Here is a 17,981-nt window from a genome sequence, read left to right as displayed (position 1 = left end):
CCATCCAGTCCTCTGTGTAACATGCTTTCTACGCAGCAAACAACAAAACAACTATGCGACAGATCTATCTGCTGCTGTTTCAGAGTGATACTGCTGTGTGCTCAGTGTTCTAGGACTTAAAGCCCAACTCAGAGAAAAGCTGGTGTTTTGTGTAGTTTTTGTCAGGAAAGCCTAAGAATTGTGTGATTGTGTAACGTGCAGTGGGAGATACGGATTCTGAATTGCAATCTCATTTTTACTGGTCCAGCAGCACTGTCCTGTGCTGTTCTATCTTACCTCCTGTAGGAGTAACAGAGGAATTCTGTATTAGTCCTCCATGATTGATGTGGCTAGGGTAAGGTTGGGGATGGAAAGGCAAAAAGGCTATATGAAAGCAGGTAAGATGCTGATCTGCACTATTCTGTTGCAGTGCCTAGAGGGCAGCTTCAAACCGTGATAGACACGAGGCTATAAAGACGTTTATCACAGCCCTTCAGAGAGGCCAGAATTTACAAGACCCCAGTGTACAAAAGGAGGGATAGGGAATCCAGTCCCAGTGCCAAATTCTGCCGAGTGCAATAACAAAGTGCAGCAGAACTCCAGCGCAATGTGTAAACAACGAGGTCATGATCATGAAAAATGGTGCTTTTGTCATTTTGGCAGAGAAGGCAGTGTTACAACTGTTTCCAGCTCGGAATTTGAAAGGTCAGGGTTGAGTGTGCTGATGTCTACATCCTGTTCAATCTGAGAGCGCAGCTCTGACATGTTTCTTCTACCTTGGGGACTAAGCCTGCAGCCTGTCCTGCTGTGCCGCTCGCTGCGCCAGCTATAGGAGATGCTTGCCGTCAGAGGGCGGTCTCGGTCTTACACTGAGCCTGCCCAGGAGTTAAGGTACTTGAGGCTCTCAGAGATGCCGCATGTAAAGTATTAAACATGCAGAGCATTTCCAAACTTTCAAAGCCTCTTAAAAATGATCATCTAGCGTGATTCTGCATGCAGTTCAGTGCAGGCTAATAGGAGAACTTGGTTTAAGACAGAGCCTTTTAAGATGTGCGTGTCAGACTGTCTTACGGCTAAGAGTTTGCAGCATTTTCTCTTCCAGAAGCATTGTTTAATGACACAATGTTTGTATTTCTGCACAAAATAAGTGCTTATTAAGTCTTCCACAAATCCTTTATGAAAGAAATTAGTGTTCTGTTATTTTTTAAAGATGTGCCTTGTAATACAAAATGCAAATGAACAGAAAAACAAATGAATAAATCATATATCACAACTTTGAGCATTGCACAAAGGCTAGGAAACTGGCTATGATGTGTAAAAATGTTTCTTGTCCTCCCGAGCCAGACTCATTATTTTAGTCTATTGGGTTTTCTTTCATGTGGGCCTCCCTTCATTAGGCTGTCTTGTGGACTACAAAAAAACCCCACAACCCAAAACACAGGAAAAAATGTTGTGCTGGACCACACTACAGTGCTGCTTTGGCATCGGAGAGAGGAAGGTGGTGGCTTAGAAAGGAGGGGGGGACAGAAGGGAGAGAGCACTGTCTCCTCTTAGATATTTTTGTTTCCAAGGACAACAGCAGCTTTGGCTGAGTCCTTTTGGTCCACTCTCATAGGAAATGGTGAATCCTGCATGTGAGCCATCATGCTATACAACAAGAGCTATATAGCAGAGACACCTGGCAGAGGAGTTGCAAGTGAGCCAGAATTGCCCCCAGGGTGGTATTGCACCCTTTGTCCTCTGGAAGCTTGTTCAGTTGATAAAAGGAGTTTATTTTGCCATTTATTTCAAATGGCATCCTCTTCCTTATGGATGATTTGCGGAGTCCTTTATAAGGAGATGTCCACTGACAGCTTGTCCTCTGGAGGGCATTTCCAAAGGTCAAAAAAAAAAAATACTGGGAATGTTTTGGAAAAGAATGAAATTAGAGTTTGCTTAAAAGTTCCATGCTAACTGGAAGGTGCTTCTTGAAAAGAGTGTGAAATAATGGGATGACAAATCTGTTAACCCAGCACGTTCTTACATCTGAATTTTATGACTAAGTCCTTGGTAGATTAATAGAAAACTAAGAGAAGGAAGACTGATTTGGTCATTTAAACTGCTGCTCTGAAAACTCCTTATTCTATATTTTCTAGCACTTCACACAGCCTTCTCTTCTATTTTCCCAGATGTCATACTTTTACATTCCCTTCAATTTCTTACTAGTTATTCTCCACTAACTTGTTAAGCAGCTGATCTAGAAAAGAATATCATAGGTGGAATTATAGAGTAGGTAACGCCAGAGGCCAGAAATGCAGTGATAGTGCTTGTGTTTACCCTGGTGTGCATCTAATTGATTGATCTCCCATATCTGCTTCCTTTCTTTTGGATTAGTAAGAATATGATTGTTTGAAAAAGGAATCAGGGCTTGCATTTCCAGGACAGGATCAGTATTCTGGAGGCATGACTGCAGGATATGAATAGATGTTTATGGACACAGGGGGTACAGCTTCATTACAAGGAAGGAATAGGTTAGCACTTCAAAGATAATTCTATGAAACCTAAACTGTTTAGGTGGAAATTATCCAGAGCAGGTGTCTGTTTCAGGCTACAATTTTCTCATATAACAGAAAGGTTCTAGCCCTTCCATAGAAGAAGGCTGGATATATGCATAGGGGTTTGATAATCTAGGGGGAAAAAAGGGAGGGGGGGAGGAAAAAACAATTCTTAACAAAATCCCTTTCTCCTGAAGATCTTTGGTTTCTCCAGGCTTAGGGTGGAAGATTTTGACTGTGGCAGCCAAGTTTGTAATTTTTGCCACATCTATGAACTACCATCTGAGTCTTGTGATGGGGAGGGACTCCTCATTAGGGACTGTAGTGATAGGGCAAAGGGTAATCGGTTAAAACTTAAACAGGGGAAGTTTAGATTGCATATGAGGAGGAAGTTCTTTATTGTGAGGGTGGTGAGGCACTGGAATGGGTTGCCCAGGGAAGCTGTGAATGCTCCATCCAAGGCGGTGTTCAAGGCTAGGTTGGACAGAGCCTTGGGTGACATGGTTTAGTGTGAGGTGTCCCTGCCCATGGCAGGGGGGTTGGAACTGGATGATCTTGAGGTCCTTTCCAACCCAAACCATTCTCTGGTTCCATGATTCTATGTTACAAATATAAAAAAAAAAAAAAAAGTCTGAAATATATATTGACAAATCTGGAGGTGCACTGAGTGAGGGGCAAGAGCAGAGCATCCGCCAGCTGCAGCCTAAGCAGATGAGTGGGGTCCTGAGGACCTGCATCCATCCTGCACTGTCAGGCACTTAGCGAAGTGAATTAGGATGATTAAAGAGAGAAGACACTCTGACAAGCACAACAGGGATAACAAGTGGGTGATAAGGATGGAGACTAGGACCAAAATGAGGTGCTGAGAAGACAGTCTGGAGACACTGTGAACAAATAAGGCCTTGTGTGGGGAAGGAGAGGAAGAAGGACAAAGTGCCTATAAGAAACTGTAGGAAACACATAACCCTTCAATCCAGTGCTAGTACCTGAGGCACTTCTTGCTCATCTCTGCTGTGGAAGGGTCCCAGCAAGATGTGTGCTTGCCTCCCTTTGCACTAGGAGACTCCAGTTTGGATGGGGATGCTCTCATTTTGAAAGCCTTGCACTGACATAAATAAAAAGACATGGAAGAGACATTGTATCTCACACAAAAGCCATCTATAAAACTACGGGCATGTCCCTTAACAATATTTGTGATAGTTGTGAGACATTAATGTCATGATACCGTGACTAGAAGGATACTGCAGAGCCCACAGACAGCTATTACAGTTTCCTTCTTTTGCCATGTTTTTTGCTGTGACTTGAGAAAATGAAGCACATGAAATGATGAATTAGGAAAAGATATCAATTCCCTCAAAACTGGTCAGTTGTTTTTGCCTAGGAAAAAGGAGTAGGTTGGGGTCATTATGACCAAGTCCATTGTTTCTCGAGTGACTGTCAGAGAAGCCAGAAACTGACAAAAAAATAGCAAATGTATTTCTATTTTCATGTGAAATCATATTTTTAGTAGAGTACAAGTCCTGGTGTTTTTCAATGTCATGTTTTTTACAGCGCACTGAAAATTGACAGCTTGTAGAAGCAGACATGTATTCTTGGTACCATAATGTCATAGATACTATCATAGTTCCTGTTATAGAGTTGTTCTAGTGTTCTGGCAGCTGTATTTCCTTTAGTAATGTCATAAGGCAGCAAGTTGCACAGTTCAGTACATGTAGTCTGTTAAAAAAACCCTCATTTTATCCCTCTTAAGCCTTTGTGGCCTTTTCATCTCAAACATGCACCTCCTCATTTATTTGGAGATATGGGAAGCAGGAGTTCCCATGGCATTTACTCTTTATAATTCACAATATAGATATTCTCTTTATGTTCTCCTCGTGGCTTCTCACTATACCACTGGAGATACATCAGGAAACTCAACAGCTGCTTTAGTGGTTTTATCCCCATGATGAGGCTGTAGTTGACTCAGAGTGTTTGGACCATGCACAGATTTTCAAGTACACTCACTTGCATGCAACACCGCCCCTCCAGCTGCGACCTTGGGCCGTTTTTTCACCCTTTCTGTCTGAGAATACCAAAAGTGTATTTTTACACCTAAGTTGTGATAGGTAACAAACAGAACCAGTAGGCAGATGGAATTAAGAGTGCTGGAAAATCTAAAGCAATTTTCTTGATGCCTAATAATAGATTATAGTGGTGTAAAAAGAGAACTGCAGCATTTACAAAGGCCTCATTTGAATATTTAACTCCTGGCAAGCCATAATTCACCAACAGCAATAGCATTTTCCATGTTTTTATGGGATACTGAAAATTTTCAAACCCTATCCTCAGGAACCTACTGCCCCCGTTACGTGAAAAGGTAATTCCTGAGGTGTTTCAGACAGACACTGTTTCTTTAAAATGTTCTTTTACTTTTCCATTTGTGCCCATTGGTTTATCTCTTTGCAACTACTAGTTTTCTTTTTTGTTTTTAGCCCACTTTGAGTTCTTGCATTTGAGCTCATTCAGTTTGTGAGAAGCTGCAGAATGCTGCTTTCTGTTTCAGCTTGGCATTAAAAAGATCTGGTTTTAAAAGGTTCCTTTTTAAAGCATTTCCGTCTGCCTTAGATTTTTTGCAGAACTGGAGGACCAGCTTCTCGAAATGCTCCATTTCCAACATTTTCCATTGCTATCGCTTAGCAGTCTTTTGAAAACTTCAGCTTTGCTGGTCAGGGTCCTCTGCAAACCCAAACCCCTTAGTTTCACATCACTACAACCTGGCCTAAGCCAGCCCTGGTGCAACAAAGAGCAGTCTTGCCCTCCTTCTTGCCTTTATCCTCTCCCTGTCCCCTTATTTGTGCCCCTTTTCCTTACGCCACGTGTTAGTGTTCATGCAGCCATGCAATGAACTGAACTAGAGAACTGATCTAGTCAAAAAATAACCAGTCTTCCCACAAATGGTTAGCCTACAGCCAAACTGGTTCCCTCAGCCAATCTACCATATGGCTACGTGAATCCCAGTGCCAGGACTTGAGCAGCTGGAGCTGTGAGGAGCAATCCTTTTTGCAGCAAAATAAATCTGTGCCAAACTAAACTGATCATGAAACTATAGCTGTACGCTTTAATTCTGCAAGCTACTTAGTGTTGGACCCCTTGAACCTGCTCAAAATGGCTTGCAGAATTGGTCATCCCTGAGTACATCTTTTTACTGGTCCCTCTCAAATTCTTATTTTGCTGTTTCATTTTGAAACTACTGTTTTTCTTGGGTCCTCATCAAGCAGAATGCTTGAACCCTGCCTTAATTTCAAGTTAATATTCCAAATAGGTATGTGCTTACATTTAAAGCACTTCAGTGAATTTATTCCCTGTTTGCAAAACACTGGCTCTGTGACTGGGGCTCCCAGTCACTATGAGGGTGAAGGTGCTAATGACGATAACGTGCTGTCATGATTATTTCTCTAAGCTGAACGTCAAAGATATTCTCCCAAGCATCGGGTGATGAAGCAGAGCTAAATTCCGTCACCTTTACTCACCCGCCATGCAGCCCTCAACCTAAAGGAAGCCATACTTATCCATGAAGGGTCAGTTGATCTGAACAACACAGGCTTTGGAGTAACAGTGTTAGCAGTGATTTGCAAGAGCTCTGAGAATTGACCAAATTCTACCTCATTTGAAGTCACTTTTTCCATGCACCAAGTTAAACCAGTGCTGTAGTCCTCTAGCAGACCTTATGCGGATTGTGTCCCCTGTATTCACAAATAATAATAACTGCAGGCTGAGGAGGGATGTGATCAGACTTGGATGTGACTCATAGCCTGTCCCCCAGCAAAGAAAGTTATGCTTTCCCCAGGGACAGCAGCACGCAGCTTCATGACACAGTCGCCTTTTAAGGGTGCCTTTGCTGCCAGGATGGAGCGTGAGCATCCCTCCTCCATTCCAGATGCTGCTCGCAGATGCCCAAGGAATCCAGTGCTGTTATCAGCCTGAGGAGCACAAAGGAAAGAAGTGCCTTTCCTAATGGTGTTTGGATCCCTGGCATTTCAGAAACACCTAATGTGATACAGATGGAGCAGTTGTGCACCGGCTTTCAGCAGGGGGATTGACGTGCCTTGTGATTAATCACCTGTGCTGGGAGTAAATAAAGCTCGGTCAAGGCTGGCTGCTCTGCCCCTGCTTTTGTGCAGGACACTGATTGCTTACATTATTTATCTGAATAGAGACAAGGTGGTGGGTAGGCAGAGCTGACTCATTCAAGAAATAAGGTAAAAATGGCAGAATTTGTACAATTTTTCTCCTTTTTGCTTCAGCTGACATTGCTGCTTTTTCTTCCCTTCATCTGCTCTGGGAAGTGTATTGCAGCAGTTCACTGTTGAAATTGGAGTGACTAAATAAGTCCTTAAGGCCTTATTTAGCAGATGAATTAAATTGAAATTATTAGGTTTCTAGTTAGCATTAGATTGTAGAAGAAAATGTCTTCACTTCTCCCCCAGTTCATAGCAAAGTTATTTTTTTATGAAGACTTTTTTATCTGAGAACATATTTCCTTTAGGCACCCCCATTTTATAGCACTCTATTGGTGATTTAATGCACGTGGAGGTAAATGTGCATTACTTTTATAATGGAACCAGAGGGAAAAAAAAAGAAAATCTGTCCATCTGCAACAGTTTAGTGGGGAAGAGCTATTGTTTTCCCAATTTCTTTTCAGCCTATGAAAGTTCGCTTTTTACTATCTACTTCTGAGTAGAGGAGGGCAGGGAATGGAGTCCTCCATCCAAGGGGCACAGATTGAAGAGGCACACTGACATCAGGATGTAAATCTTTGATTGTGTAACTAATTACCTAGAAAGACCCTATGAAACAACATCTGGAGAAGATTAAAGCAGGTGGATTTCTGTCTTGAAGAGTCCACTGCGTGCCAAAAGAAGTACAGCGTGGGATTATCTTTCCTGGAACGGGTTCAGGAAAAATAGCTCTCCTTCAATTAAAATACACCTGAGATCTTGATATGAAAGGCTACAGGTTGCTTATTCCTGTTTTCAATATTCTGAGTCAGAATTTCCACAGGGTAGAAGCCTACAGGAAGAGTTCAAAGGTACAGTGTTTGTGCAGGAACTGAGCACAGCCAGCTTCTCTGCTTATTAAAATCCTGCAGGAGCAAAAACCAGACATCTCTGGAAGAGGAAAACAAACTTTTGTTGCAGAGAGCTGATGGTTTTACTGCATCTTTCGCTGCCAAGATAAGGTCTTCAGCTGGCATAAATAGCAAAGTTCTACTGAAGTGCACGGAGCTGTGCCAGGTAACACCGGCCTGAGGTCAGGTCCTCAAATGTGGAGTGAAGATTTCTTCCTGCTGTTAAACTCCAGAGCGGGTCACTGAGAGCAGGGCCAAAGCCATAGCCTGGCATGTGACAAAGCATCTACCAAGCCTCTTACTCCCAGCGGCTCTCTTAAATGTCCTGTTGCTTCAAAGAAATTATGAGCAAGCTTCTATCTTTTATCTTTTCTCTTTCCCTTTTTTATTTTTCCTTAAACTAAACCATATTAATTTTGAGCTGTAAAGCCTTCGAAAAGCCTGCAGCAGTTAATGAGCTGAAAATGTGTGTCAAATAAAAATATAATCAACATTTTTCCCAGAGTTGCCAGCACCTTAGAACTTCGCAGTAAACCAAGTATTTTTAAAGCAGTGCAACAAATGTAAACTGTGAATTTGCCAGCAGTAGGTGATTGCAGATGCAGTAGATCTGGTTTTATTGTGCTATCCAGGTAATTAACCCTGTATTTCAACAAAAACTGCTGTGTATTGCTGCGAGTTCCAAGCAGCATGAAGATAACTTAGAATTATAGAGTTGTAAAATGGTTTGGATTAGAAGGGACCTTAAGATCATCCAGTTCTTGCCCTATGGGCAGGGATGCCTCCCTCTAGACCAGGTTGCTCTAGACACCGTTCAGCCTGGCCTTGAACACTGCCAGGGATGGAGCATTTACCAGTACTTTGGGCAGCCTGTGCCAGTGCCTCACCACCCTCAAAGAGAAATTCTTCCTTATATCCAACCTAAATCTCTCCTGTTTAAGTTTGAACCCATTGTCCCTTGTCCTGTTGCTACAGTCCCTCTCTGACATCCTTGCAGGCCCCCTTCAGACACTGGAAACTGCTCTGAGGTCTCCAAGCAGCTTCTCCAGGCTGAACAGCCCCAACTTTCTCAGCCTGTCAACTTGTTCAATTCAAGAATCATTCATCATTCAGTTTTCTCTCTTTCTGGCCCTTCTTATTTCAGCTAATGAAAAGATGTAGAGCTCTTACTAAGGTCATACTCAACCTCAGCTAAAGACTCTGGAGCATTAGTGGGCTTAGTTTTAATTATCTAAGGGTCAGTTTTCCCTGTCCTGGATGTTTTCTCTGAACATTGGCTGTACTGTGGTTCCCGTGTTTTATAGAATACAGCTATCTGGACATCCTGCGTGCTGTGCTATAAACTATTTGCATAGATTGTACATCCTCAAGAATTTGCAAACTAAGAATTTTTGAACCAATATATTACTGTCTAAGGACCTGATCCTCTTGCTGGTGCCATAGGGGTAAGTTCTTACACTCAAAATAGACGCATCTCTATTATTTTAGCTCAACAGTCCAACTCCACAGATCTTCAGTGAATAAATAATGAAGGATGCAAGATCACAGCCTCGAGAATAAAAGAAAAGAGTTCTTAAATGCAGTGCTTTTGGTTAAACACACCACAGTGAAACTGGTATTTTGGACTAAGATCTGATTCTAAACTATTCACCACTCTTAAAGTGGTTTAATCAGCGGCGCGAGAGAAAAATGGGGCCAACGAGACCAAAATAAATATTTTCCTCAGATCTGCCCCTTATCTGACATTGGAGGGTCCCATAAAGGGACAAAAAAGAGCGTTGAAATACAGTTACAAACTTTAGGGGTTTTATTGCTCTTATCAGGACAGCATATAAGATGCCTGTGTATATGATGTGCTTATGTGGTCTTTGACCACAAAACTTAACATGAGAAAGGAAAGTGTTGACACTTGGTAAAGAAATAGGTTCCTCCCAGCCAGCCACCCACAAACCCAGTGTGTGTAGCAATTGTCTCCTAACATGCTTTTTTTCCCTCCAGATATATGTGAGTGCTCTGATCTTTTATTTGGCTCTTTAATGCATCCCTGCAAACGAAATTACTATTCTGGGATGTTGCTAAAACACTAAAGTGGTTCTTTTGCATCAAGCACAGGCTGGCTTGAAGTTTGCTCCATAGGGATTCTTGAAAAGGGAATCCATCCCATCACAAACTGGTTGAGGATATAGGTTTAGCAAGGGAAGACTGGAAAAGGAAGAGGAGTTTGACTTTAGGGGGATTGCCTGAAACTCATCTTTCAGCTCTGAAGTTTCCATCGCTGAATTCCCCCTCTTGCATTTGTGTCTAAGTTTCCGGTACCTAAAATAAGTAGAGACAAACTGATCGACTCTGGGCCATGTGCATATGGTTTGATAAATACCAAAGGGCCTGGAATCTTGCATGGCTGACACTTTGTTTCCAGCTTTGCGGTAAACAGCTGAATAGAAAGGAGAAGGCAGCAAGTCTCAAACTGCACTCGCCAAGAACATCTGCATTTATGAAAACTTTCCCTAATTGAAAACCTAGTAGTTGCAAATGCTGTGGACTGAGAGCTTGGAAACTAGCTCAGGGCTGCTAAGATAGGAAGAAGTGGCAGTGGTTTTGAGCCCCCAGCTCAGGTCATTCCCCCACCCTCCTCCTTGTAATTTGGGCATTCAGGAGGTGCTAATAACATCTTCACAAATTCTGACAAGGCAAAAAGTGTCTCTTTAGGCTTCAAACTCCTTATTCTGCAGTTCTTCTCTAACTGCCTTTCCTTGCCGTCTCCCCTGCCCCCATTTCTCCTCCTCCTCAATGTTTCCTCCTGGTTCTTTGAGATCTACTACACCAAAAATATTTTTGGAAATACCACAGACTATTGTTTTTATTAGTGACTGGAAAGCTTTGTAGTAGGATGCTTTTGTGTTTCATTTGTTTTCCTTGCTCTGGCACAGCTGTTTCTGTTTTAGCAGCATTAGAGAGACGGTTAAACTATTTGTGGCCTTTTCTAACCCAGCAGATCTCTTCCACTGAATGCTTTAAACTGAATGACTGAAACTGTAACTAACAGGTTGTCTGCGTGGGCAGTTTTGTGCATAAAGTTACAAACGCACTGGTTTTATGAGATCTTTTAATTTGTTCAGCAAAACACTGATCACTGGGAAGCAAGTCCCAGTTTCCCTATAAATTTCCCAGCCAGAATACTGACAGAACCTTGACTCGGGAAGATACAGAACAGATGAAGGAGTAGATCTTGCTCAAACCTATGCATGCTCAGAAATGATTAATGGAAAAGGGGTTTATGTGGGTATGATGATCCTCACCTTAGCCAAGGGGGATAGGAAGAAATGTGCCACAGCAGGCAGTGGGGCAGAATGTGGTCTGAGGACAAATCTTGCCAAAGGTGGTATGTAGCAACTACAAATGCCTGTGGTTACAAGGAGGAAGATGGGAAATTAGGAAACAGGTATTCAGTTGGACAAGGGTGACAGCAGAAAATAGTAAATGAAGAATGAAGCAAACAAAAAGTGATAAAGTAAATAGTGAAAGCATAAGGTATTTGCAGAAAGGCACCTTAAAAGCAAAGGGAAAAAGAGGAAATGAGTTGTACTGGAGGCTTCAGTGTTCATGTCTGGTGACATAATGTAAGTGATATTGAAAGTATGGGCTGATGAACAGCAGGAAAATGAAAGTGAGGAGTGTAACTGAAATGTGTCTCGCTAAATCCCAGCCTTACCACATGATCCCACCATCTCTGCTGTGCAGGCTCAAGCAGCCACAAAGTGGTTAGGTTTAGAGAATCAGTCTGTTTGACACTGGCTTGGCAGGTTTCTTTCTGGTGAGGTCAGGCAGATGACAGACCTGGTGTGATGCATCGTGTGGCTGCGTGAACTTAGGACTGGTACTGGGGAGGCACTTGGGTATAGGGTAGGTGGGCACCATCCCCATCAGCACCTTACAGGATTGGAAGAGCAGTACGTATATCAGCTCACTGATGAAATATAATGCAGGTGGAGTGGGGAAAGGGCACACTATGTCTCCTGCCTACAGTAATGTTGAGTGTGGCTCTTCCCTTTTTGTATGCAACGGGTGGGGAAGCAACTGCTGTTGTCAGAAACCACCTCCTTAATAACACTGCAATAGAAAAGGCTGAGATGACTTTCCAAGCACATTTTTTCAGTGCTCATTTTTGTGGTTTTCCTGCGTTAAAAAAATAATTGTTTTCAACTCTCCTGTCAGTTTTGCTGTGGGACACATCAGTAGATTCATGACTGAATGAGGCCAGGGACAAAACTTTCATCTGAAAGTCCTGAATGACTGAAGCCTGCTGACAGATGATGATAATGGGGTAATAATAGTGAGAAAAGAGGACAGAGAATCTAAGCAGAACTCAGCAAGGGATTACCTATCAAGATGCCTATTAGAGTAACTGGAGTTACACTGGATGTTGGTAACAAACTGCAGAAGATCAGACCCTGTGTAATAACAAAGTTTATCACATGCTTTTCTTCTGTCTAAAAAATTGCAACCAAAGCATCAGTTTGAGCTGCCCCATAATGTTAAATGTTTTCTACTTTAAGCTTAATTATAGTCACAGAATAATAATAATAAAAACAAACAACAAAACAAAACATGTATGCATAGAACTAGCTATGATATAAGAGTATAAGACATATTGTTAATGAGAAACATAAGGCATGTACTGACATCTGTATCATCTGCAGACATTGGTTATTTCCCTTTATAGTGAATTGTATTGAGAAAGAACATATTCTACTTACATTCCTATATCTATAGAGACATACAACTACTTCTCAATAGCCGTGTGTTGTTCAGTAGGCTTTATTCAGCACAATTCAGTAAAGGGAATTGTTTACCTATCATAGAATCATAGATTGGTTTTGTCAATGAGAAGACTCCTCACAAGTACAGGTGTATCCATCATAGAATCATAGAATCATAGAATAGTTAGGGCTGGAAAGGACCTCAAGATCATCTAGTTCCAACCCTAGTTCCAACATCTGTCCTACAATGCCATAATAATCAATATAGTTGAATTCAGCTCATTTCATGTTTTTCTACCAAATCAAATAGCAACACCTAAATTTTACCCAAACTTTTTTGACCTGTTACCACTATTTCTTGCCTGTTCCTAGACTCCAGTTATGACCCCTGCACTGACTGTTCTCCTGACTGACTCATTTCAGGGCTCCAAAGAGTACGCCAGCTGGGGAAAAACACAAGATACTTCAGACGAAGACTGCATGAAATGGGCTTCATCATTTATGGCAATGATGATTCACCTGTTGTCCCCTTACTCCTTTATATGCCTGGTAAGATAGGGTAAGTACTGAAAAAAAAAACCCTGTTGGCAACCCAAACATCGTTCAAGTTCATTCAGGTTGTTTGGTATCCACTAAGGAAAAATATAGTTATGTGCAGTAGATTTCTTCACAGGAGAAACACACATTGTTAGGTGAATTCATTGTTTAGTTATGTTCTCTTTTAAATTTGGCCTTAGACTTAATTTTGAGCTGTTACAGTATTTAGATGTTTTTAAATTTCTCTTATCCTTTTCTAACTTCTGATAGCATTTTGAAGTTGGATTTTTTTAACTTTATTTTCATTAAAAGAGATACATTTCCTTTGACTGGATGGACGTCTTTGAATTGGTTTGGATGGATGTTCTTTTTCTCCCATTTGATCATTGAACAGCCTTTGCATGTTTTACCATTCAGTACCTATAAAGCAGCGCTCGTGCACTGACTTAGACACCCATACCTGAAGTCAGTAGTAGTTTAATGTAATGGTTGAGCTGTAAGGAGTATTTGCAAGTAGCTTAGGGTGGCTATGTGCTGTAGGTCTACTAGGTACCACACAAAAGGTTCCTAAATTGGCAGAGTAACTTGAGAGCAAGGAAACCATCACAGAGACTGTTTCATTCCTTTTTATGTGCAGGAACACACTTCTCATACCTTCCAGAAGTCCAGCCTCTTCTGTACTTAGGGACTGTGAATGCCCACACTCTGGTTTGCACTCAAAGCCCTTCACTAACATAAAGTAATCATGTCTATTCTACAGTGCCCTCTCTCTGCCATCACACTTCTAGTATTTGACACCCACTTGTCTTCATGAGCTGTTAAGCAGCAAAGGATCTCAGTCCTACTGGTAAAATTCTGTCTCTTACTGAATTCAATGGGAATATTACCACCCACTTCAGTTGAAGAGAGGATTTTACCCATTGTTTTATTCTACTTGAATGTTTTCTCTCTGTGGTCAGTTTATTGGAGATAATTTACTTTTATTCTTTTCTTCTTTTTCTCTCCTTAGGGCTTTTGCAAGACGCATGTTAGAAAAAAACATCGGGGTGGTTGTGGTTGGGTTTCCAGCTACTCCTATCACAGAATCCAGGGCTCGGTTTTGTGTGTCCGCTGCACATACACGGGAGATGTTAGATACGGTAAGCACAGCAGATGGCCTGCTGAAATTAACTTCAGATGCAAAGGAGGTTGGGAGAAGCTGTGTGTCTGTTACCTCAGATCTCAGTAATACAGTTTTACATTTGTTTTTCTGGCCCTGTCACTTGATCTTTAAAGGCATTTTAGCCTTCTATATTCTATTCCTACAAATAAATTATGGGACAGTTAACTTGTTATGTTCTTCTATTTCTAATAGTGACCAAATCTGTCATCACTAATAAAGACCTACATGAAGAGCACAGCAAGAAAGAAGTTAAATGCTAGGTCAAAACTCTCAGAGTAGGAAACCTGAAACGATATGGAAATAATTGAAAATCAAGTTTTCCATACTCTTATTTTCATTCCATATTTCCACGTGCTTCTTGAATTGCAGAAGTATATGGGACAGCCTTGGGGGTACAGGTGGAAATGGCAAAGAGTATTTGGAACTGTTTGAACCTAATGAAATTTAATTGGTGCTGTCTGGCCTGTCTCAGTTCTGTATCTTTCACTGATAGCAGACATACTGTTAAGAGTATGTTGAGATTTCCACCATAAACCTTCATTCCAATGCAGTCAGAAATGTGTTTAAAATAAACTCTTTGAAATTTTCCATCTCCCTTTCTTGCCGAAGGTGTTTTTGGCCTGGCTTGATATATGTTCTTTCATTCTCAGCATAAGCCAATCTAAAGGCATGAAACACAGAGGCTTAACAGTAAATTTCAGGCTTTTTCCTCTCTTTGCACAAGTATGATGGTCAAAGCAAAAACTCTGTGAAGGCAGAAGGCATCTGAGTTAAAGATGCCACCCCTTCATCCAGACAAGCACCTGCAACTCTAAAGAGCCCTTGCCTCTCCCTTTGTATCCTGAGATTCATGTGGAGCTTGAGGCTGGAGCTCAGCCCAACTGACCAGTTCCCACACCAGTGCAGACCTCTCTCAAACACCACCAAAAAATCTGCCTTGCATGTGTGCAGTAAAATTCCTGCTGCTCTTAAAGGTGCAGTAGTTACTAGAAAGGCAAAATGCCACAAAGAGAATATTGCATAGAACAGGGCATACCTACCTCCTTGTGTTGGTCGTTGTCAGCTTTTGCTGTTGACTGTGTAGATTTTGGTTTATGTAAGTTGTAATAGGTGATGAATTTGATCTGAAAATTAATCTCTTAATTTGCTGCTTTGATTTTCTTTCTTCCATTCCCCCCCCCCCCCCCAAATGTCAAGTCCACTACCTTTTTGGGCCATCATTTCATGTTCACTTCCTGCTACCTGCACATTGCTGCTTCCTAGTGCTAGTGAAGGCCTGACCCACTCACCACCCATCATTCTTGAACGTGCAGTATTTTTGCCTTTGAAAGTGGGATCATTGCTGTAGTACTTGTGGCATTCTTGAAATGTCCTTACAGCATGGAGGAATGGAAATGCCCTGAGTTTAATTGCTTGCAGATGGAAGTTTTTAGGACAAACACTTTGTGAATATGCCCAAACCCAGGGTAACAACAGGTAACAAGCACAATGAAAACTTCTCCCTTTGGCAAAATTTGTTTTGAATCTCAGCCTGGAACTAAAAAGACGAAAGATCCATGAAAGGGCAAGTTCCCAAGAATAACTTCCTTAATGACCTTGAAGCTATCTCTCTTTGTAAACCATTACTAAATTACTCCTTTTTGTTCTTGAGCTCATTTTAGTGGCTTAACAGAAACAGGCTCAAAATCAAAATTGCTGCTTTCTTCTTTGATGGCAAAAGGTTGGCTGCTCTTGAATGTGGATCAGATGCTGCAAAACATTGAGCTACTTCTTTGTGGCAGAGTTCCCTGGCTACTTTTTGAATCTACTGAGAACTGGGGGCACAGCTAGCGAATCGCATTACAATATTGTTGCATGATTAATTATGACTGTGATATTAACACAAGCAGAAAATGGAATGCACTAAAAACATCTTAAACTATTCAGACTATTTATGAGGAGTCTGATTAGCACTGTGGGCTGAGTGCCATCTAAGAAAATGCAGTGGCAACTCCAGTCATTGAGATCTATGGGGGAATACCGAAGTATTGCCTTACACATTCCTTTTGCACAAGCAAAGATAACTTTTTATCTGGATTATTATCTCTCTGTGCTTTAGAAAAACAGCATTGTTTTTCATCTGTGCTTAATTAATGCACTTACTAATAGACCATGACCTACTGAAGGGGTAAATTCTGTTCTTATAGATGCTATTGTACATCCATGACTGCATTGACGTTCACTACAGGAGAATGAAAGCAACATTTGCCCGTTTGCCCTTAAAACTTTCTTTAATTGATGCTTTTATAATCCTCTTGTTCTGCTGTAAATTAGAAGTTACTAGAACTTCATTACTTTTCCAAGGGAATTGACACAATATAATGGTCTTACAGGTTTTGAATGCTCTGGATGAATTGGGAGATTTTCTACAACTGAAATATTCCCGGTATTCCAAGGCATCTCATCCCGAACTGTATGAAGAAACTAGGCTTGAACTTGAAGATTAAGTTTTCCACCCATGAAGAGAACATTATGATGCTTTGAAAGGGAGGAAAACCCGAAAACTAAAAAATACGAATGCATTTCTCCCCTTCTAAGGACAACTTTTGTTTCTCAGTTAATTGAAAGGAGGGGAAGCTTGGGTGTTGCATCTTATTGTATCAAAGTTCTGCATTCAAGAGACTGAAATATTGATACAGATTTGCCTCCCCAGGAGATCTGTCCTTCTTACGGTATTTTTGATGCAGAATGAATGCATCCATTGATCGAGTTGCTAACGTACAGCTTTTGTTATATGGCCCCTTTTTATGAAGAGGCTGAGGTAGTCTTAATTGTGACTGAAATAATAAAGTTCAAAACCTGAATGGATTCCAGTGTAGTATGGTAATGTAGCTGAGCTTCATCAGTGAGATTGACTTTTATCTCTTAAAGAGGATAAATCAAGACATCGGTGTGGACTGATGCAGAGGAATGAACAGAAAGTCACCTCTTTAAGTCTCCCTACCATGCATTTCTACAAGGACAGAAAACATTAGAGAAAGGCTAATGCTGAGAACAAGAAAAGTAGCCTGATCAGATCATGCATTTCTGACAGCAGATTATGGGAAAGGGAAAATGCCTCCTCCCCTCCACAGACCCTTTCTGGGCCACTTAAACACTCTGTAAGCTTCATAATGTACAAAAACTTGAGCTTGGACAGAAACAGAAATGCTTTCCTGCTAGCACATTTGACCTACAGCCTATCACATCTTATCATAACCGAAGTTTTTCAGCAGGCTTGCTCCCTTTTCGTGTGGCAGCAGTAAATAATTTTAATAACCATTTAACTTTCCCGTAAAAACCTTGATCAAAACAGTCAGATACTTGCAGTTCACAAACTGCAGACGACATTTATGGGCCCATTCCTATGTTTCTTGAACTACTTATGGGCTTAATAAATTCACTAACAAGTACATAATGCTGAAGCTGTTAGTTATGCAGAATGTGAAGTTCGAGATACCGTGAGCAGTTCTGCCACCTGTAAAACTGAAATCTCTGCTGTTCGTAAATGTGCTGAAGTCACCCGTTTAATACCATTTCTTGAAATAGATTGTGCCTGTCGGGTTGTTTTACTTGCAGACTTTTCCAAGTGGTTTGTTTTTCAAATAACTGATTATGGAAGATGTCCTTGTCCCCTTTGTCCCTGCCTGAGTGACAAAAGCTCAAAGATACTTGAAGGAGTTGTTACAGCCGGCAGTTTCCCTGCAATGCCTGCAGCAGCGTTGTTGCCAGCCTTATGTGAGCTGAGTTGCTTGAAGGAGACTGGAGGCTTTTTCCCTTTTTTGCAGCCTTGAAAAGTGGCTCTGCAGCTTTAAGAATGAACTCCAAACAATTCCACGCTATCAAATGTCATTGTAAACACATCAGATGAGAGATGTTTAGCT

General features: G+C 41.3%; 1 protein-coding gene across 2 annotated transcripts in view; it reads left to right on the top strand.

Moving 5' to 3' along the window:
* Positions 1-17,448, top strand: part of SPTLC3 (serine palmitoyltransferase long chain base subunit 3) — a 93,766-nt gene extending 76,318 nt beyond the window's left edge. For both annotated transcript variants that reach the window (XM_065679267.1, XM_065679264.1), the window contains exons 10-12: positions 12,804-12,939; positions 13,927-14,056; positions 16,452-17,448. In XM_065679267.1, the coding sequence (XP_065535339.1) occupies positions 12,804-12,939; positions 13,927-14,056; positions 16,452-16,565 (380 nt within the window). In that variant the 3' untranslated portion in view covers positions 16,566-17,448. The remainder of the gene's footprint in view (positions 1-12,803; positions 12,940-13,926; positions 14,057-16,451) is intronic.
* The last annotated feature ends 533 nt before the right edge of the window (positions 17,449-17,981 follow it).

This window comes from Lathamus discolor, chromosome 5 (assembly GCF_037157495.1).
Source record: "Lathamus discolor isolate bLatDis1 chromosome 5, bLatDis1.hap1, whole genome shotgun sequence".
NCBI lineage: Eukaryota > Metazoa > Chordata > Aves > Psittaciformes > Psittacidae > Lathamus > Lathamus discolor.
The sequence above is the reverse complement of the archived record's forward strand: the minus strand, read 5'-3'. Positions and strand labels throughout refer to the sequence as shown.